Source organism: Scyliorhinus torazame, chromosome 4 (assembly GCF_047496885.1).
Source record: "Scyliorhinus torazame isolate Kashiwa2021f chromosome 4, sScyTor2.1, whole genome shotgun sequence".
NCBI classification, from domain to species: domain Eukaryota; kingdom Metazoa; phylum Chordata; class Chondrichthyes; order Carcharhiniformes; family Scyliorhinidae; genus Scyliorhinus; species Scyliorhinus torazame.
Window position 1 is genome coordinate 329,436,528 of NC_092710.1, and position 23,085 is coordinate 329,459,612.

Below are 23,085 nucleotides of genomic sequence, written 5' to 3' on the forward strand. Positions count from 1 at the left end.
GATAGGGATGACAAACACATCAGCCATGATTGAATGGTGGAGCAGACCTGAGGGGCCGAATGGCCTGATTCTGCTCCTATATCTTATGGACCGTCGGGAGTTGCTTCACAGATGGAAAGCTCTTTAACCTCGGTCACCTACACACGCAGAAAATTCTCCTTCATGCGCTGGTCAGCACTACACCCTCAGAAACTATCACTCACAAGAGGACAAAAAAATGATTGGCTGCTCGCTCATCTCCAGGCTGGGCGCGGCTTGTCCTGGTAGAGACACACACAACAATTACTGCTCCTGCAATCCACGAGGCGAATTACTGTCAATGATAAACCAGCCATGAGGTGGCAAAGCATGGACGAAGGTAAAAGGCAGATGGGCTGCACTGAGATAGATGGGGAGGGTGCAAGCAGTGTTTTGTGACTGAGAGGATATGGAAGTTCCTCTCAAGCTATCCCTCCGCGTAAAGAGAACAAGACTCGCTTTCCTACAATGACTCACCTCAGGGTGACCCCTAGCATTTCACAGCCAGCAAGATATTTTTGAGTTCATTCAAAAATACGAAACATGGTGGTGGTAAATTTGGAAAATGTGGTGGCAGGGTCCCAAAACCAAACAGCAACAGAATTAAAAGAAAACTCAGCGGGCCTGGCAGCATCTCTGGAGAGAGAAAACAGAGCTTCGAGTCCGTATGACAAGTCCGTATGACATTTTTCAGAGCTCTGAAGAGACATTGACCATTAAGGGTGGCACGGTGTGTCATGTGAGAGTACCTTTAAGTAATGGGTGTTTCAGAAATGTACCTTTAAGAAATGGGTGTTTATTGGTGATGTCAGAGTGTGGGTGGAACTGGGCTGTCTGTCAGCTTTTTACTTTTGTTTTAGGCTGTTTGCTGCAGGGTGTGTTTTAATTTCATTTTCAGTGTGGGAGCTGAAGCCAGACAGAGCAGGTGTACTGTTGATCTCTCTGCCATGAAAAGACTATCTCTTGATCATTTGGTGAATTCAGAATTATAAATGTCTTCAGTAGTGAATGTAAACCTGATGTGCTTCTGTTAAAAGGTGTTTCTTCTGTCTTCTGGATGTTATTTGGGAAGTTATTAAGGATTACTTGGTGTTGTATTGTTTGGGGTTGTATTTGAATTGATGGTTGCTAAGATGTTCACTGTATGTTTCAAAAAGGTGAACTTGAGTTCATAGAATAAGCATTGTTTTGCTTTAAAAATTACTTTTCCATTTCTGTGTACCAGACCTGTAGAGTGGGCCGTGTGCTCCCCATACCACAATCTATTAAAAGTTGTGGGTCAGGGGAACTCCATGATACACTTTACGATTCTCTAAACCCTGGCCCATAACAAATGGCACAGTGGGTAGCACTGTCGCTTCACAGCACCAGGGACCCAGGTTCCATTCCCAGCTTGGGTCACTGTCTGTGCAGAGTCTGCATGTTCTCCCCGTGTCTGCGTGGGTTTCCTCCGGGTGTTCCGGTTTCCTCCCACAAGTCGCGAAAGACGTGCTGTTAAGTGAATTGGACATTCTGAATTCTCCCTCAGTGTTCCCGAACAGTCGCCGGAGTGTGGCGGCAAGGGGATTTTCACAGTAGCTTCGTTGTAGCGTTAATATAAGCCCACTTGTGACAATAAAGATTATTATTATTAGAATTGTTACCCCTTTCCCTCTCCACAGATGCTGGCAGTCCTGCTGAGTATTTCCAGAATTTTCAGCTTTTATTTCAGATTTCCAACCACCGCAGTACTTTGCTTTTATTAATCTGCTTTCGGATTTGGTTAAGGGAACAATATTGGTCTGGACACCTCCCCAGCTCTTCTTGAAGTAGTGGCATGGGATCTTTTACATCCACCCAATAAGGCAGGTGGGGTGAAAGGCGGCACCTCCCAACAGTACAGCACTCCGTTGGCACTGCTGTGGCAGGTCAGCCAATATTACGTGCCCACGTCCCACACTCTGATGGATACATTATGCAGCAGGCAACAGCGAAGTGAAGCTTGCAGAACCATTGAACGGGAAAAGTCAGTCGCTAATAAGTCACTGAGCTGGAGCTAAGAAACAAATTATACTATTCTGCTCCACGAGAACTCAGTGTACTTTTCCAACACACCCAGGTGCTTGCTAAAAGGAACGCACAAAAAGCTTCCTGTTGTATGACCACGCAGTGCAGCACAGCACGTATCACATTCACCAGGTCCCAGCACCCCACTTTCATACATTACTAAACTCTACCACTATCAGCCGGCAAGCCCAGGGTTGATCCCAATCTCTGTTCAATGCTATATAGATGATATGTATGACATAATCTCCCAATCTGTGGAGCAGGAGAAACACAAGTTACCGACTACCCCAATTCCTTACACACAATATTCTGTGGGAGTGTTTGTGTTATCAATGAATGCTCTCAATAGGTATAATAATAATCTTTATTATTGTCACACGTAGGCTTACATTAACACTGCAATTAAGTTACTGGGAAAATCCCCTGGCCTGCGATCGGGGCCCACACTCCGGCGCCTGTTCGGGTCACTGAGGGAGGATTTAGAATGTCCAATTCACCTAACAGCACGTCTTTCGGGACTTGTGGGAGGAAACCGGAGCATCCGGAGGAAACCCGCGCAGACAAGGGGAGAACGTGCAGACTCCACACAGACAGTGACCCAAGCCGGGAATCGAACCTGGGACCCAGGCGCTGTGAAGCAACAGTGCTAACCACTGTGCCGCCCCTAACAACAGTAACGAAATCAAGCTTTCGAAGATGCTTCACAGTGACATTACCAGGAGGCATTAGACACCAAGCCACATCAGGGCTTATAAAGACAAATGAGCAAAGGCTTGGTCAAAGAAGTAGAAAGCAGACAGAGAAATGGAAAGGCAGAATGGTTTCGGGCAGAATTCCAGAACCTGGGGCAGCTCTATGCAATGCTGAAAAAGACAGACTTGCACTTAGAAAGTTATCACATTGTTGATGAATGATTACAGAGCTGTGACCATCATGGAACCAAGTGCAAAAACTAAGGGGCGGGATTCTCCCAACAGGCGGCTAAGTGCCGACGTCGGAGTAAAAACAGGGGTGTTTTACTCCGGTGTCGGCGCCCGTTCCGGGACCCCATTCCGCGGCCCACAAGGGGCTAGGATGGCGCTGGAGCGGCCTCCGCCGCCTCAGCTGCCAATCCCGGCGTGAACCCGGCGCCGTGGGGTCTGCACATGTGCAGTTGGGCCGCCAGCAACCAGCGCAAGCGCAGTGGCCTTCTTCCCCGCGGTGGCCCCAACGCCAAATGGCGCAGGGCTACAGGAGCCAGCGTGGAGGAAAGGAGACCGAGTGGCAGAGAGGCCGGCCCGCAGATATGTGGGTCCCGATCGCAGGCCAGGTAACTACGGAGGCTCCCCGCCGGGGTCGGACCCCCCCTCCTCCCACCACAGGCTGCACCCGGACCCTTCAACGCCGAGGTCCCGTCGGCTCAGAGGATGTTAGAACGGCGCCGGCGGGACTCGGCTTTTTGTTGACGGCCACTCGGCCCATCCGGCCCGGAGAATTGGCGCGCCGGCCCGGGCCAGAGAGTCGCCACATACTGCGACCGGCGCCGCGCTGATGCCGATTCTCCGCATTGCAGAGAATTGCGTCCCGGCATCGGGGCGCGATTCGCGCGGCGGGGCTCCGACTCACCGACCCGGCGGGGGTCGGAGAATTCCGCCCAAGCTTCCTTAAAGCAAACACAGAGACTGGTCGATGTAATTTATCATTGTCTATTGTCACGAGTTGAAGGAGAAGTGTTCAGGATACCAGGCCGACACGTTCCCCTTACTACTGCCACCGTACTACGATGTTGTGGCCATCACAGAAACTTGGATAGAAGAGGGGCAGAAATGGTTGTTGGAGGTCCCTGGTTATAGATGTTTCAATAAGATTAGGGAGGGTGGTAAAAGAGGTGGGGGAGTGGCATTATTAATTAGAGATAGTATAACAGCTGCAGAAAGGCAGTTCGAGGAGTATCACCCTATTGAGGTAGTATGGGTTGAAGTCAGAAATAGGAAAGGAGCAGTCACCTTGTTAGGAGTTTTCTATAGGCCCCCCAATAGTAACAGAGATGTGGAGGAACAGATTGGGAAACAGATTTTGGAAAGGTGCAGAAGTCACAAGGTAGTAGTCATGGGTGAATTTAACTTCCCAAACATTGAGTGGAAACTCTTTAGATCAAATAGTTTGGATGGGGTGGTGTTTGTGCAGTGTGTCCAGGAAGCTTTTCTAACACAGTATGTAGATTGTCCGACCAGAGGGGAGGCAATATTGGATTTGGTACTGGGTAATGAACCAGGGCAAGTGATAGATTTGTTAGTGGGGGAGCATTTTGGAGATAGTGACCAAAATTCTGTGACTTTCACTTTAGTAATGGAGAGGGATAGGTGCATGCAACAGGGCAAGGTTTACAATTGGGGGAAGGGTAAATACGATGTTGTCAGACAAGAATTGAAGTGCATAAGTTGGGAACATAGGCTGTCAGGGAAGGACACAAGTGAAATGTGGAACTTGTTCAAGGAACAGGTACCACGTGTCCTTGATATGTATGTCCCTGTGAGGCAGGGACGAGATGGTCGAGTGAGGGAACCATGGTTGACAAGAGAGGTTGAATGTCTTGTTAAGAGGAAAAAGGAGACTTATGTAAGGCTGAGGAAACAAGGTTCAGACAGGGCGCTGGAGGGATACAAGATAGTCAGGAGGGAACTGAAGAAAGGGATTAGGAGAGCTAAGAGAGGGCATGAACAACCTTTGGCGGGTAGGATCAAGGAAAACCCCAAGGCCTTTTACACGTATGTGAGAAATATGAGAATGACTAGAGCGAGGGTAGGTCCGATCAAGGACAGTAGCGGGAGATTGTGTATTGAGTCTGAAGAGATAGGAGAGGTCTTGAACGAGTACTTTTCTTCTGTATTTACAAATGAGAGGGGCCATATTGTCGGAGAGGGCAGTGTGAAACAGACTGGTAAGCTCAAAGAAATACTTGTTAGGAAGGAAGATGTGTTGGGCATTTTGAAAAACTTGAGGATAGACAAATCCCCCGGGCCTGACGGGATATATCCAAGGATTCTATGGGAAGCAAGAGATGAAACTGCAGAGCCGTTGGCAATGATCTTTTCGTCCTCACTGTCAACAGGGGTGGTACCAGGGGATTGGAGAGTGGCAAATGTCGTGCCCCTGTTCAAAAAAGGGACTAGGGATAACCCTGGCAATTACAGGCCAGTTAGTCTTACTTCGGTGGAAGGCAAAGTAATGGAAAGGGTACTGAGGGATAGGATTTCTGAGCATCTGGAAAGACACTGCTTGATTAGGAATAGTCAGCACGGATTTGTGAGGGGTAGGTCTTGCCTTACAAGTCTTATTGAATTCTTTGAGGAGGTGACCAAGCATGTGGATGAAGGTAACGCAGTGGATGTAGTGTACATGGATTTTAGTAAGGCATTTGATAAGGTTCCCCATGGTAGGCTCATGCAGAAAGTAAGGAGGCATGGGATTGTGGGAAATTTGGCCAGTTGGATAACGAACTGGCTAACCGATAGAAGTCAGAGAGTGGTGGTGGATGGCACATATTCAGCCTGGATCACAGTTACTAGTGGCGTACCGCAGGGATCAGTTCTGGGTCCTCTGCTGTTTGTGATTTTCACTAATGACTTGGATGAGGGAGTTGAAGGGTGGGTTAGTAAATTTGCAGACAATACGAAGATTGGTGGAGTTGTGGATAGTGAGGACTGTTTTCGGCTGCAAAGAGACATAGATAGGATGCAGAGCTGGGCTGAGAAGTGGCAGATGGAGTTTAACCCTGAAAAGTGTGAGGTTGTCCATTTTGGAAGGACAAATATGAATGCAGAATACAGGGTTAACGGTAGGGTTCTTGGCAATGTGGAGGAACAGAGAGATCTTGGGGTCTATGTTCATACATCTTTGAAAGTTGCCACTCAAGTGGATAGAGCTGTGAAGAAGGCCTATGGTGTGCTAGCGTTCATTAACAGAGGGATTGAATTTAAGAGCCGTGAGGTGATGATGCAGCTGTACAAAACTTTGGTAAGGCCACATTTGGAGTACTGTATACAGTTCTGGTCGCCTCATTTTAGGAAGGATGTGGAAGCTTTGGAAAAGGTGCAAAGGAGATTTACCAGGATGTTGCCTGGAATGGAGAGTAGGTCTTACGAGGAAAGGTTGAGGGTGCTGGGCCTTTTCTCATTAGAACGGAGAAGGATGAGGGGCGACTTGACAGAGGTTTATAAGATGATCAGGGGAATAGATAGAGTAGACAGTCAGAGACTTTTTCCCCCGGTGGAACAAACCATTACAAGGGGACAAAAATTTAAGGTGAATGGTGGAAAATATAGGGAGGATGTCAGAGGTAGGTTCTTTACCCAGAGAGTAGTGGGGGCATGGAATGCACTGCCTGTGGAAGTAGTTGAGTCGGAAACATTAGGGACCTTCAAGCAGCTATTGGATAGGTACATGGATTACGGTAGAATGATATAGTGTAGATTAATTTGTTCTTAAGGGCAGCACGGTAGCATGGTGGTTAGCACAATTGCTTCACAGCTCCAGGGTCCCAGGTTCGATTCCGGCTTGGGTCACTGTCTGTGCAGAGTCTGCACATCCTCCCCGTGTGTGCGTAGGTTTCCTCCGGGTGCTCCGGTTTCCTCCCACAGTCCAAAGATGTGCAGTTAGGTGGATTGCCATGATAAATTGCCCTTAGTGTCCAAAATTACCCTTAGTGTTGGGTGGAGTTGTTGAGTTTGGGTAGGGTGCTCTTTCCGGGGGCCGGTGCGGACTCGGGGGGCCGAGTGGCCTCCTTCTGCACTGTAAATTCAATGATAATCTATGATTAATCTAGGACAAAGGTTCGACACAACATCGTGGGCCGAAGGGCCTGTTCTGTGCTGTATTTTTCTATGTTCTATGTACCTTTCAGCATCTGCATGAGCAGGGCCTCAGGTTAACTCAGAATTGATTCAGCACTTCTGTTTTACCTCACGGTATCAGCACTGAGTGAACGCCGCATTCTTAGCCAAGATGGGCATAATCGAGAGACCCTGGGTAATGCTCTGGGGATCCGGCTTTGAATCCCACTACTGCAGATGGTGAAATTTGGATTCAATAAAAATTTGGAATTAAAAGTCTAATGATGAGCACAAAATCATTGTTGATTGTCATAAAAGCCCATCTGGTTCACAAATGTCCGTCAGGGAAGAATATCTGCCGTCCTTACCTGGTCTGGCCCACATCCAGGGTTGATCCCAATCTCTGTACAATGCTATATAGATGATATGTATGACGATCTCCCATTCGGTACAGCAGATCAACAGCAATGTGCTTGACTGTTAACCGCCCCCTCAAGGGCAAATAAGGATGGGCAATAAATGCCTGTGCAGCCTGCAGCACCCGCATCCCATGAACGAATAAAAAAGTGCTGATAGGTTGGTAAATCAATTCTGATTTGCCGAGGCAAAAGCAACAGGGAACTACAGGATGCCCAAGCTCTCGCAAAATTCAAAAAAATCAGAACCAATTAGCATCTTATGTCTCCTGCAGCTTAAATTGTGGTGATTGTTTGGAATTTGGTCTCTCTTTTAAGCAATTTTCAACAGCCATTTATCACCAAGGTGAAAAGTTAGGAGCAAAGTAGAAGTTCTTGTGTGTTCATGCTCAATAGCTTGAGACTGCCTAAAGTCATTTTACTACGTATTCCTCAGATAATTAATCACAGCGCAGTAACAGGTCATACAGCCCAACTAACTTAAACTGGTGTTTACACTCCACAGGAATCTCCTCTCACTCAGCTCCTCACCTCATTGCAGCCTTGGTACAAACATGGACAAAAGAGCTGAATGCCACAGGTGAGGCAAGAGTGGCTGGCCTTGACATCAAGGCAGCATTTGACCGAGTATGGCATCAAGGAGTCCCAGCTAAACTGGAGTCAATGGGAACCAGGGGGAAACTCTCCGCTGGTTGGAGTCATACCTGGCACAAAGGATGATGGTTGTGGTGGTTGGAGGTCAATAATCTCAGCTCCAGGACATCACTGCAGGAGTTCCTCAGGGTGGTGTCCTAGGCCCAACCATCTTCAGCTGCTTCATCAATGACCTCCCTTCCATCAGAAGGTCAGAAGTGGCAAGTTACATTTGCACTACACAAGTTCTAGGTAATGACCAACTCCTACGAGAGGATCTAACCACCGCCCCTTGACATTCAATGGCATCACCATTGCTGAATCCCCCACAATCACCATCCTGGGGGTTACCATTGATCGGAAATGGAATTGGACTAACCACATTAATACTGTGGCTACCAGGGCAGGTCAAATCAAGGAATCCCACGGCGAGTAACTCACCTCCTGACCCACCAAAGCCTGTCCACCATCAACAAGGCACAAGTCAGGAATGTAATGGAATATTCTCTACTTACCTGATGAGTGCAGCTCCAACAACACTACCGTGGGCAGCACGGTAGCACAGTGGTTAGCATAGTTGCTTCATAACTCCAGGGTCCCAGGTTTGATTCCCACTCCCTGTGCGGAGTCTGTACGTTCTCCCTGTGTCTGCGTGGGTTTCCTTCCACAGTCCAAAGATGTGCAGGTGGATTGGCCGTGCTAAATTGCCCCTTAGTGTCCAAAAAGGTTAAGTGGGATTACTGGGTTACGGGGATAGGGTGGAGGCGTGGGCTTAACTAGGGTGCTCTTTCCAAGGGCCGGTGCAAACTTGATGGGCCGAATGGCCTCCTTCTGCACTGTAAATTCTATGATTCTAAGCTCGACACAATCCAGGAAAAAAAAAACCCGCTTAATTGCTCCCCCTTCGACAAACATTCAAACCCTCCACCACTGACAAACAGTGGCAGCCATGTGTACCATCTACAAGATGCACTGCAGTAACTCACCAAGGTTCCTCAGACAGCACCTTCCAAACCCACGGCCACTACCATCTAGAAGGACAAGAGCAGCATATACCTGGGAACCCCACTAACTGGAGGTTCCTCTCCATGTCACTCACCACCCTGACTTGGAAACATATCGCCCTTCACTGTCGCTGGGTCAAAATCCTGGAATTCTACCCGAACAAAATGTGGGTGTACCTCCACCTCAGGGACTGCAGTGGTTCAAGAAGGCAACTCACCACCACCTTCTGAAGGGCAACTAGGGATGGGCAATAAATGCTGGCCTAACCAGCAACGCCCACGTCCTGTAAAATGAATTTTTTTTAAACTTCATCTAACCCCATCTGCATATCTTTCTATATCTTTCGCCTCATTTACTTATCTAACTTTCCTTTCAAGGCATAGGTACTATTCGTTTCAAATGCTGCAAAAGGCAGAGCGCTCCACTTTCTAATCACTCGCTGGGTGGTTGTAAAAATGAAAGCTATTCATTAAAATATGACACAAATGGATAATTCTGAAAATGCAGTCTACTTACTGTGTGGTTATATTTGTGTTTCAGGTTCCACCTGCAGATTGGACACTGTCCTGAAGGATTTGGAGGTTCAGAAGACACTGGAGAAGTCTCGACTTTCTTTCCTTCAATCTGAAAGCAGAATCAGTGAGTGTGACCATTAAGAAGGTGAATATAACAGTTCCACTGGTCAGTAACGATGCTCAGTTCAAAGGCCCGCTCCAATAAAACTGAAATTTGCCCAACCACAAAGGTGTCGCAATATTGATTAAGGAGTCAATTACTGCAGTAAGGATGGAGGATATGTAAGCAGGCTCCTCAACTGAGGCCATGTGGGTGGAACTTAAAAAACAAAAAGGACGGAATCTCGATGCTGGGTGTGTACTGGAGGCCCCCTAACAGTCAGGGACAAATAGGAGGGCAGATATGTAGACAAATCTGAGAAAAGAAAGAAAATAATGCAGTAATAATAGTATGGGATTTTAACATCCCAATATTAATTGTGATGGACAAAGTGTGAAAGGCTTGAGGTTGGAATTCTTAAAGTGCATCCAGGTGAGCTTTTTGAACCAGCACCAAGAAAGTCCTACAAGGGAGGGGGGACGGTACTTGACCTAATTTTACGGAATGAAGCCAGGCAGGTGGTCGAGGTATCAGTGGGGGAGCATTTTCGTGATAGTGACCACAACTCGGTAAGATTTAAGGTAGTTATGGAAAAGGACAAAAATGGACTGGAAATAAGGGGCGCGATTCTCCACTCCGCCGGTTGGGAGAATCGCCCGGGGCGCCAAAATTTCCCGGGACGCCGGTCCGACACCCTCCCGCGATTCTCCCAAGCGGCGGGATCGGCCCGGTCGTGTTTCGCGGGCTGCAGGCCGGAGAATCGCCGGGGACACCGAAAATGTCGATTCTCCGGCACCCCCGCTATTCTCAGGCCCGGATGGGCCAAGCGGCCAGGCCAAAACGGCGGGTTCCCCTCGGCGCCGTCCACACCTGGTCGCTGCCGCCGTGAGCGGTGCGTGAACGCTGGGGGGAGCTGCCTGCGGGGGTGGGCGAGGGGGGATCCTGCACAGGGGGGTACCTCAAATGGGGTCTGGCCCGCGATCGGTGCCCACCGATCGTCGGGCCGTCCTCTCTGAAGGAGGACCTCCGTCCTTCCGCGGCCCCGCAAGATCCGTCAGACATCTTCTTACGGGGCGGACTTAGAGAGGACGGCAACCGCGCATGCGCAGATGACGGCAGTTATGCGGCGCCGGCCGTGTCATCTATGCGGCGCCGCTTTTACACGGGCGACAAGGCCTGGCGCGTGTAGATGACGCGGCCCCGATCCTAGCCCATTGTCAGGGCCTGAATCGGTCGTGACCGGGGCCGTTTCGCGCCGTCGTGAACCTCGACGGCGTTCACGACGGCGCGGCCACTTCGGCGTGGGAGGGGAGAATCGCGCCCTAGGTGTCTGAACTGGGGGAAGGCCGATTTTAATAGGATAAGACAGGAATGGGCCAAAGTGGACTGGGAGCAGCTACTTGTAGGACTATCCAAATCAGATCAGTGAGAGTCATTCAAAAAGGAAAAAGGAAGTGCTCAACACCAACATGTTTGCTGAAAGGTTAAGAGTGGGTCCAAAAAGTTCATAGAACCCTGGATGTCAAGGAATATACAGGATTTGCGAAGGAAAAAACGAGAGGCTTATGGCAGATTCAGGGGCTCAGAACAATGGATGCCCGCGAGGAGTATAGAAAATTCAGGGCTATTTTTAAAAATTAGCAGAGCGAAGAGGTGCATGCACTGGCGAGCAAAATAAAGGAAAATCCCAAAGTGTTTGATAAGTATATTAAGGGCAGGAGGGTAATCATAAAGAGTAGAGCAACTGAGGGACCAAAGTGTGTTGAGCCAAAAGACGCCGGTGAGGTATTAAATTAATATTTTGCATCTGTGTTCACTCAGATGATGCAGGTATAGAAAGCAGGGAGGCAGTCTGTAATATAATTGAACAGATTAGCATCGAGAGGTGGAGATGTTAGTGGTTTTAGCAAGCTTAAAAGTGGATAAGTCTCCCAGGCCCAGATGAGATGTATACTTGGCTGCTGTGTGAGGCAAGGGAGGAGATTGCGAAGGCTCTGATGCTAATTTTAGAGGACAGCTAATGTGATACTATTATGCAAGAAGGGAAATAGGGAAAACCAGGTAATTGCAGGCCAGTGGGTCTAACATCAGTGGTAGGGAAATTATTGCAAAAATTTCTGAGGGGCAGAATTAATCTGCACTTGGAGAGGCAAGGATTAATAAAGGATAGTCAGCATGGCTTTGGCAGGAGGCGATGGTGTCTCACAAATTAGATTGAATTTTTTGAGGTGTGTAAATGAAGGCAGTGCTGTAGTCTTGTAGTCTACATGGACTTCAGTAAGGCTTTTGACAAGGTCCCACATGGGAATCTGATCAAGAAGGTAAGAGCCCGTGGAATTCAGGGCAATTTGGGAAATTGGATCCACAATTGGCTTAGTGGCAGGAGGCAGAGGGTAATGGTCAAAGGCTGTTTTTGTGTCTGGAAGCCTGTGTCCAGTGGTGTATCGCAGGGATCAGTGCCGGGTCCCTTGCTGTTTGCAGTGTACATTATTGATCTAGATGTCGTGAATATAGGAGGTATGATCAGTATTCCGCAGATAATGCGAAAATTAGTGGTGCGGTAAATAGCGGGAGGAAAGTTTTAGATTACAGGATGATATAGACGGGCTGGTCAGATCAGTGGCAAATGGAATTTAACTCCGAAAAGTGAGAGGCGGTGCATTCTGGCAGGACTAACACGGTGAGGGAACGCAGGATAAATGGTAGGACACTAGGAAGTACAAAGGGCCAGAGGGACCTTGGGGTGCATGTCTAAAGATCCCTGAAGGCAGCAGGATAGGTAGTGAATATGGTTAAGAAGGCATATGGGATACTTGCCTTTATGAGATGAGGCATAGAACATGAGAGCGAGGAGGTTCTGAGCTGTATAAAATGCTCGTTGGACCACAGCTAGAGTATTGTGTGAAGTTCTGGTCGCCACACTATAGGAAGGGTTTGATTGCACTAGAAAGATGCAGAGGAAATTCACCAGGATGTTGATTGGGCTGGAGTGGTTCAACTATGAAAAAAGACTGGATAGGCTGGGGTGCTTTCCTTAAAGCAGAGGAGGCTGAGGGGGACCTCAACGAGATGTACAAAATTATGAGGGATATAGACAGGGCAGATGGAGGAATATAGATGGGTAGAGGGGTCAATAACCAGGGGGCATAGATTTACGGTAAGGAGCAGATTTAGAGAGGATTTGAGGAAAAATATTTCCACCCAGAGGTAACCCACTGCCTGAAAGGGTGGTAGAGGCCAGAGCCTCACAACATTTAAGAAGCATTCAGAGAAGCAGTTGAAACACCCTAGCGTACAAGACTACAAACCAAATGCTGGAAAATGGGATTAGAATAGATAGGTGTTTGATGCCGGCACAGACAAGATCGGCCACTTTAAAACTATATAACTCTACACTGTGGGAAAATGTGAAATTATTCTATTTGACAAGAAGAATAAAAAAGCATATTATCTAAATGATAGATTGCAGAGTTCTGAGGTGCAGAGGGATTGGGATGACTTGAATCGCAGAAGGCTAGAATGCACGTACTGCAAGAAATTAAGAAAGCTAATAGAATGTCATCATTTTATAAGTGATAAACAGCATTGTTTTGTGAAGGGGACTCTTTCCCATGGTGGAGGGGTCAGTCACCAGGGGGCATAGGTTTAAGGTCCGTGGGGCAAAGTTTAGAGGAGAAGTGCGAGGCAGGTTTTTTACGCAGAGTGGTGAGTGCCTGGAACGCGATGCCAGGGAATGTTGTGGAAGCAGATGCATTAACGGCGTTCAAAAGGCATCTTGACAAACACATGGATAGGATGGGCATAAGGCACAAGGAAGTGCTGAGGGTTTTGGCGAAGGTTGGCATCATGACCACTACAAGCTTGGAGGGCTGAAGGGCCTGTTCCTGTGCTGTATTGTTCTTTGTTCTTTATATGTTGCGAGGGGAAGTGAATACAAGAGTAGGGAGGTTCTGCTTCAGTTGTACAGAGCGCTAGTGAGACTACATTTGGAAGACTGTGTGCAATATCGGTCATCTAAGGAAAAGCAGTTCAGAGAACATTTACCAGACGAATGCCAGGAATGGGCAAGTTATCTCATGAGGAAAAATTGGACATGCTAGGCTGGTGTCCTCTGGAGTTTAGAAGAGTAAGAGGAAACTTGATTTTTATTCTATTCATTTTAAGAGATGTCAGTGTCACTGGCTGGGCCAACATTTATTGCCCATCCATAGTTGCCCTTGAGAAGGTGGTGGTGAGCTGCCTGCCTTGAACCGCTGCAATCCTCTGAGGTGTAGGTACACCCATTGTGCTGTTAGGGAGGGAGTTCCAGAATTTTGACCCAACGTCAGTGAAGGAACGGCAATATATTGCCACGTCAGGATGGTCAGTGACTTGGAGGGGAAGCCCCAGGTGGTGGGGTTCCCAGGTATCTGCTGCTCTTGTCCTTCTCGATGTTAGGTATCGTGGGTTTGTAAGGAACCTTGGTGAGTTACGGCAGTGCATCTTGTAGATGGTATACATGGCTGCCATTGTTCGTTGGTAGTGGAGGGATTGAATGTTTGTGGAAGGAGGAACAATCAAGTGGGCTGCTTTGTCCTGGATGGTGTTGAGCTCCTTGAGTACTGTTGGAGTTGCACTCATCCAGGCAAGTGGAGAGTATTCTATCACAGTCCTGACTTGTGCCTTGTAGATGGTGAACAGGCGTTGGGGAGTCAGGAAGTGAGTTCCTAGCTGCAGGGTTCCTAGTCTCTAACCTGATCTCATAGCCATTTATATGGCTAGTCCAGTTCAATCCCCAGCATCCTGGTAGTGGGGGATTCAGCGATGGTAATGTAATTGAATGTCATGGGGCGATGGTTAGATTCTCTCTTGTAGGAGATGGTCATTGCCTGGCACTTGTGTGGCGTGAATGTAACTTGCCACTTGTCAGCCCAAGCCTGGATATTGTCCAGGTCTTGCTGCATTTGTACATGGACTGCTTCATTATCTGAGGAGTTGCAAATGGTGCTGAACATTGTGCAGTCATCCGCAAACACCCCTACTTCTCACCTTATGATGGAAGGAAGGTCAATGATGAAACAGCTGACAGTGGTTGGGCCTGGGACACTAAACTGAGGAGCTCCTGCAGTGAAGTCTGAGTGGGGGTGACAGGGGGGTTAGCACCACTGCCTCACAGCGACAGGGACCCAGGTTCGATTCCGGCCTTGGGCAACTGTCCGTGGAGTTTGCATGTTCTCCCCGTCTAGGTGGGTTTCCTCCGAGTGTTCCGGGTTCCTCCCAGTCGAAAGATGTGCAGGTTAGATAGATTTGCCAAGCTAAATTGCCCCGTAGTATCCAAAAGGTTAGGTGGGGTTACGGGGATTAGGTGGGGGCATGGGCCTGGGTAGGGTGCTCTTTCGGGGAGTCGGTCCAGACTCGATGGGCTTAATGGCCTCCTTCTGCAATGTAGCATTTCTATGAACGAGATGATTGACCTCCAACAGCCACAATCGTATTCCATTTTGCCAGGTGACAGGTTTTCCCCGATTCGCTTTGACCCCAGTTTAGCTCGGGCTCCTTGATGCTGTACTCGATCAAATGCTGCTTTGATGTCAAGGGCAGTCACTCTCATTTGACCTCTGGTGTTCAGCTCTTTAGTTCATGTTTGTACCAAGGCTGTAATGAGGTCAGGAGACGAGTAACCCTGGCGGAACCCAAACTAAGCGTCAGTGAGCATTGCTAAGCAAATGCTACTTGATTGCGCTGTTGATGACCCCTTCTATAACTTTACTAATGAGCGAGAGTAGACTGATGGGGCAGTAATTGACTGGGTTGGATCTATCCTGCTTTTTGTATACTCTCGTACACAGGCATCTGATGGCTGTGTACGAGCGTTAATAGAATGGCCCTATATTCTCTTGAATTTGCTTGACTAGGGGCACAGCAGGTTCTGTAGCACAAGTCTTCCGCATAATTGCCAGAATATTGCCAAGGCCTGTGGTCTTTACAACATTTCTTGGAAAGAGCGATCTAATGAGTCATACTTCCCTGCTCTTGCCCCACAGCCGTTCCAACGTTTTGGTTCCAAGTCAATATCCAACTTCCTGTTGAAAGTTACAACTGAATTGGCTTCCAACGCTTTTTCCTCATAGTGCATTCCAGGTCAGAAGAGCGACAAAGATAATTATCCTCCTACAGTCTGGTTGCGTTGCCAATTCTCTTCAATCTGTTTCCTCGGGTTAGTGCTCCTACTACCAGCTGAAACAATCGGTCAAAGCGCTGCATAATTTTGAAGACTTCCACGGAGTCTCACCTTAACCTTTCCTGGTCCATGGAAAAGAGGAGGGAGAAGCCGGAGAGCAAGTTCTCCTCCCCCACTCCCTCGACAATGCATTTTCAACTTAATTTTATGAAAAGGTTGAGGGGCTTTTAAACAACATGCACTTGGTTCATGCAGCTCTCTCGGACTCCAGACCAGAACATAAGAAGAATGTGATCATTAGTCAGACACTCCTCCTCTCAGTGCGCCTCTTCAATCTATCTTCTTCACCCAAACATTCTTTGCACTGGCCCTTAATTTTATCCATATTCCCGTAACAGCCTCCCCGAACAGGCACCGGAATGTGGCGACTAGGGGCTTTTCACAGTAACTTCATTGAAGCCTACTTGTGACAATAAGCGATTTTCATTTCATATCCATCATTGGAGTCACTGCTTCTCTATCTCAGTCCTTCAAATCTTTACATACACCGTGCTTAAGTTCTCTGGAATCATAGAATCCCTACAGTGCAGAAGGAGGCCATTCGGCCCATCGAGTTTACAGCGGCCCTCTGAAAGAGCACCCTATCCAGGCCCACTCCCTCATCCCCATAACCCCATCTAACCTTTTGGACACTAAGGGACAATTTAGCATGGCCAATCCACCTAACCTGCACATCTTTGAACTGATGGAGGAAACCGGAGCACCCAGAGGAAACCCACACAGACATGGGGAGAATGTGCAAACTCGACAAGAGACAGTCACCTGAGGCCGGAATTGAACCCGGGTACCTGGCGCTGGGAAGCAGCAGTGCTAACCACTGAGATGAGAGGGATGTCCTATGAAGAGAGAGTTAGTAGAATGGCCCGATTTTCGCTGGAAGAATGAGAGCTAATCTTATTGAAACGTTGTTCGCGAGGTGGTGGCACAGTGACATTGTCCATCAACCCGGAGAACCTGGGTAATGATCTGGGGACCTGGGTTCGAATTCCACCATGCAGTTGGCGGAATTCGAATTCAATAAAAATCTGGAATTAACTAATGATGACCATGAAACCATTGCCGATCATCGTAAAAACCCAGCTGGTTCACAAATATCTTTTAGGGAAGGAAATTTGTCATCCTTACCTGGTTTGGCCGACATGTGTTTCCAGACCCACAGCAATGTGGCTGACTGCCTCGGAAATGGCCCCGCAAGCCTTTCAGTGCAAAGGGCCATTTGGGATGGGCAATACAGGCTTGGTGTCGCCAGTGACGGCCACATCCCGTAAATTAATTTTTAAAAACCATAAAGTTCTTGAAAGGTTCCTCAGGGCAGAGGGGTTGTTTCCTCTGGCTAGAGAGTCTAGAACTAGGGGTCACAGTCTCAGGGTAAGGGGTCGGTCATTGAGGACTGTGATGAGTGAACCTTTGGAATTCTACGCCTTAGGGGATGTGGATGCGCAATCAGTGAGTAAATTCAAGACAAACGGATTTTTGGGCACTTAAGGGAATCAGCAAAATGGGGATAGGACAGGAAAATGGGGATTTGGTAGAAGCATAATCTTAGTGAACAGCAGAACAGGCCTACTCCTGATCATATTTCTTAAATCCTTTGACTGGCTTCTCCGTCGGCGGGATCCTCCGCTTCTCCAGCAGCCCACTCACGCCGCAGAGGTGAAATGGGAAATCTCATTGGCCGGCTGGCTGGAAGAACCCGCCCCTTATGTTTCCTGCATCTTCGGTGATTTGAAATGAGGACTGCTTCCAGGATTTATTCTATCCAGGAATCTGAATAGTACAACTCTTTAACCTTCCTTAGATTCCCCCCATCCCATTTCAATCTGTGTTCATAAATTCATAAGATATAGGAGCAGAATTTGGTCATTCGGCCCATCGAGTCTGCTCCGCCATTCTATCATGGCTGATATGTTCCTCATCTGTTACCTACAATGTTGCAGACCAAGAGCTGGGTGGCGAAATCAGCCAGAGCATCTCCTCCCTAGAACACATGACCTAGGAGCGGGAATAGGCAATTTAGCCTCCCGAGCCTAACACCCTCAATGCGATCATGGCTGATCCCATCCTGGCCTCAACTCCACCGTTATGCCCGTTCTCCATAACCCTTCAACCCATTACCGATTAAAAATCTGTCCAACTCCTCCTTAAATTTACTCACTCTCCCTGCATCCACCGCACTCTGGGTCAGCAAATTCCACAGGTTCACAACCTTTTGGGAGCAGTATGTTTTCCTCAAATCTGTTTTAAATTTGCTACTTCTTATTTTAAGATTAGGACCTCTCATTTTAGAATGCCCCACAAGAGGAAGTATCAATTCCACGTCTACTTTATCCATACCTTTGAGCATCTTGTATACCTCAATTTGATCTCCCCTCATTCTTCGAAACTCTAGAGAATAGGCCTAAACTGTTCAATCTCTCCTCATACGCCAAACCCCTCATCTCTGGAATCAATCGAGTGAACCTCCTCTGAACCACCTCCAATGCAATGACATCCTTCCTCAAATAAGGGGACCAAATGTCTGATCCTTCACCTGGGTTTCCCAATTGAAAAAAAAACACAATGTGCTGGCCTCCTCCCCTAAAACTGGACATTATAGGTAGACGGGGATTTTTTTTCGTGTGGAGGCTCTGTTCTACGGCAATTGGCTGTCTACAGGTCCCACTGTTCAGTCATTGAACACTTGTAGATTGGATGAAGCACTGAGGTATCTGAACTCACCATTATGGTCTGTCCATCCTGGACTCTTGCAACTGTAAAGCAAGGAAGGGACATAGTTTGAAAACCAGGATCCACTATACAGAAACAACATATGCTCACATATATCATACCCAAGGCTCTTTACAGATGTACTAATGGCAAAATAAGTCAGATATGCAACTCCAATGCAAAAGACCATCTCTTCATAGTGCTCTTATATTTGCCGGTGAAACTTCTTTAAAAATGAACTGAAATCACACTTAGACCCATCAAGTTCCTCCATATGAGAGGCTGATTGAAACATTAAGAAAAGCTTTGCTGTGAGTGTCGTGTTATTCGCCCTAGGGTAACACGGACTGCAACACGACGAGGTTAAATGATCACGCATACACCAAACATAGGCTTGGTTCAATAAGATTTATTGAACTTCAGTGACGAAGCACACTGCTGCTTGTGGGTTGACTCTCTACTACTCTAAACTAACATTAACTATCTAGACCAGGCTAGCTCTGATCCACATGTAGAAGGTGTTGAATGATTTGTACACCCTGACTGTCACTACAGTTGTCACCAGTGGAAAGAGGCAGAGTGTGTTTTATAGGTGTAAGTCCCCCCCCTGGTGTTCTGTCTGGTGATTGGTCGTGTTCTGTATGTTGATTGGCTCACCTGGGTGTCTGTCACTGCCTGCTTTTACCTCATGATGTGCATGAGTGCATATTATAACAGTGAGGACATGTTCCCTCTATTTATCAGATGGAATTCATTACTCCTCCTTTTCATAGAATCTACAGTGCAGAAGGAGGCCATTCGGCCCATCGAGTCTGCACCGGCTCTTGGAAAGAGCACCCTACCCAAGGTCAACACCGCCAGCCTATCCCCATAACCCAGTAACCCCACCCAACACTAAGGGCAATTTTGGACACTAAGGGCAATTTATCATGGCCAATCCACCTAACCTGCACATCTTTGGATTGTGGGAGGAAACCGGAGCACCCGGAGGAAACCCACGCACACACGGGGAGGATGTGCAGACTCCGCACAGTGACCCAAGCCGGAATCGAACCTGGGACCCTGGAGCTGTGAAGCAATTGTGCTATCCACAAGGCTACCGTGCTGCCCCCTGGGTTTCTTCAACACTTGTGCTAACTTGCTTTCATTCGGAGGGCCATACTACTCTTGAACCAGCAGATAACAGCGACAGAGCCCACAGCATTGAATCAGGCCAATCAGCCCAATAACCCAAGCCTCCTCCCACGCCTCTTCATCAAACCCTTTCTGCACACCTTTCTGCCCCATTCTCGCTCATGTGCTTGTTGCAACCTGCACAAGCCTTTTTAACTGTTTTCATCCATTAGATTTGTAACAACTAAAATTATCTTATTCAGCTTTGACAAAGGGTCACCTGGACTCGAAACGTAAGCTCTTTTCTCTCCCTACAGATGCTGCCAGACCTGCTGAGGTTTACCAGCATTTTCTCTTTGGTGCTTTATTGTATGCTTTATTAACAGGGAGAACGGAACTAGGCAAGTTGTTCTTTCAGAAAGCTCGTGCAGTCAACGCTGTAACAATTCTGAGACAGGGATACGTGAAGATGGGAGTATAACTACCCATATAAAAGCAAAATAATGCGGATGTTGGAAATCTGAAATACAAACAGAAATCGCTGGATAAACTCAGCAGATTGGGCAGCATCTGTGGAGAGAGAAACAGAGTTAACGTTTCGGATCGAAATGATCCTTCTACTGTTTCTCTCCACATATACTGCCAGAGTTCATAGAATCTACAATGCAGAAGGAGGCCACTCGGCCCACCGAGTCTCCACCGTCCCCTGGAAAAAGAACCGTACCCAGGCCAACACCTCCACCCTATCCAGGCAACCCAGCAACCCCACCCCTTTTTGGACACTAAGGGTAATTTTGGGCGCTAAGGGCAATTTAGCATGGCCAACTCACCTAACCTGCACATCTTTGGACTGTGGGAGGTACCCGGAGGAAACCCACGCAAACACGGGGAGCACAGGCTGACTCCGCACAGACAGTGACCCAAGCCGGGAATCGACCCTGGAGCTGTGAAGCAACAATGCTAACCATCCAGTTTATCCAGCATTTTCTGTTATCATAATATAATTGCCTGCATAGTTCCCATAAACTGCAAATTCAATGCATGAACAGCTGGTCTGAGGACTGGGTGGATGGAGAAGCCAAGTCTGTTCACACTCATGACTTGACTCGTCCCATCGACCTGTCAATCAAATGGCTGCTGCGCCGCCTGGGCGCGCCCCGACCCGCTGTCAATCAAAGAGCGTCCCGCCCCCTCAAGCTGTCGTCCCGCCCATTCACGCTAGTGCCGGCCCTCGCCTGCACCCCGCGCCGCCGCCGCACTCACTTTCCCTCAGGCCTCGGGCTGGCACTAACCCCGCCGAAGCGACCTGCAGCCACGTTCCGCTGGCGGTGTCTGCTGGAAAGCGCTGTCCGGAGACCCAGAGACGGGAAACCTTAGCCACCCGGCACACAGAGCGCAAAGTCCTGATGGCCGCCATGTTGCAGCAGCGGGAGGGAGGGGGAAAGATGGTCACCCAGCTCTTCCGGTTCCGGCTGTCAATCAAAGCCAGACTCAGCCCAGCAGCCAATCTTCCATTTTTCACACTTGTACCAATTTCACATATTGCCCTTTTTTAATTGTAAAACACGGTTCTTTTTAACTGGCTTATTCACCTGTAGCCAAATCCAACACTGAAGAGAGGGAGGAGAATGAGGCTAGAAATTCTACATGTAATAATTGAAAATCTGAAGAACCCTAATGTCTCCTTATCATAGACAGAACCCTTTCTCTTTGAAAGCCTGGTTAAAAGAAAATTCCTGTGATAAAAAAAAGACAACCTCTGAATAGGACAAAGGGTATTTGACGTTGTCTGTGTGGAATGTTTTCCAGAGCAATTGAACTAAGTGCAGGAGTTGATAGATGGCAAACCTACTAATTAAATGGAGTAGATTTCCAATATAAATAATTCTCGAGGTTAAAGTTTGAAACTAATTTATACAACAATTTAGGCTATAAATATATAGACCATAAATAAACAGAATACATGTCTTAATGTAGTTTATACATAATGTCATCTTTCATACAATAAAATATCCCAAGGTGCCTCACAGAAGCATATGATGAATAACTCTGACTTCCTGAAGCATCCATCTCAAGGCACAAGTCATGAGTGTGATGGAATACTAACCACTTGCCTGGATGATCATAGCTTAAAAACACTCAAGAAGCTTGACAGCCAGGATAAAGCAGCCTCCTTAATTGGCGCCCCATCCACAAACATTAACTCCCTCACGGACAACAGTGGTAGCAGTGTGTACCATCTATAAGATGCACTACAGGAACTCACCAAGACTCCTTGAGTAGCACCTTCCAAATCCGCCACCTGTACTACCTCGAAGGGCAAGTGCAGTAGATGCATGGGAACACCACCATCTGCAAATTCCTTTCCAAGTCAAACATCATTCGACTTGTTACTATATCGCCTTTCCTTCACTGTCACTGGGTCAAAATTCTGGAACTCCTTTCCTATACCTACACCACATGGACGGTAATAGTTCAAGAAGGCAGCTCACCACCACCTTCTCAAGGGCAATCAGGGTTGGGCAATTAATGTTGGCCTAGCCAGTCAAGTCCACACCCCAGGAAAGAATTTTTAAAATTAGCATTATTAATCAAAATTTAACACCGAGTTATAATGAGATATTTACACAGATCGCTGAAAGCTTGTTCAAAGAGGTAGGCTTTAGGGAGGAAATAAAGATGGAGTAGTTTAGGGAGAGAATTACAAACCTTAGGATCAAAACAGCTGAAGGAATGGCAACCAAAAGTGAAGAGAGTAAAATCGATGATACGAAAGAGGGCAGAATTGGAGGAGGGCAGATATTTCACAGTCATCCTTCATTACTGTTCTGAGCAGTTTGTTCCTTTCCTGCCATGAACATTAACTAGGAGGTAAATATGCTGACAGTTCGTAATAAATATGGTATTGTTTTCAAAGAATAGCATATGTCAAAACAGGCAAAGTTTTCAAAGCATAAAGAGTTACTGTCAGCTTTATCTTAATTCTCAGGATGTGGGTGGCTCTGACAATGATGTGACATTGCGTATCTCTTGGCAGTAGAGTGGGAAAAAGCACTTCAAAGAACATTATGAGCCAACTGCAAAGTATGAGACTCCAGTTCAATTAAAAAACTCCAGTCCAATTAAAGAAAGTAAATACTTGCATCTTTCACAAATTCAAGATGTCCCAAAGTCAATTAAGTGCTTCTGAATTGTTATATTCTTTTCCAAGGTAGCCCCCTGGGCCCGAGGATGACTTGCTTCCACACTAAAATTGAGTTCTCAGGTGACCGAGGAGTCCAATGCCCGATCGACAGTTTCTGTCTGAGGCACGATCAATTGGACAAAAGACGATAGTTGAATCCAACTGAGGCTTTATTGCTATCAGATGTGTGGCCTTCCACAGCAGCTGGCGAAATGGCTGCTGGCTGGAGGACACGCATATTTATACCCCGCCTCCTGGACGGAGCCGGCAGGCAGGGACTACCGGCGAACCTGTAGTACGGGTCCTACCGTACATCAC

The 23,085-nt window shown here is 47.5% G+C and overlaps 1 protein-coding gene across 1 annotated transcript in view; it reads right to left on the bottom strand.

Annotated features, from left to right (window-relative positions):
* mrps18a (mitochondrial ribosomal protein S18A) overlaps positions 1–21,033 on the bottom strand; it is a 164,508-nt gene extending 143,475 nt beyond the window's left edge. The window contains exons 1-3 of the mRNA XM_072500202.1: positions 20,847–21,033; positions 18,483–18,514; positions 9,446–9,553 (exon numbers count right to left, since the gene is read on the bottom strand). Of these exons, the coding sequence (XP_072356303.1) occupies positions 9,446–9,553; positions 18,483–18,514; positions 20,847–21,000 (294 nt within the window). The 5' untranslated portion in view covers positions 21,001–21,033. The remainder of the gene's footprint in view (positions 1–9,445; positions 9,554–18,482; positions 18,515–20,846) is intronic.
* Positions 21,034–23,085: the final 2,052 nt, after the last annotated feature.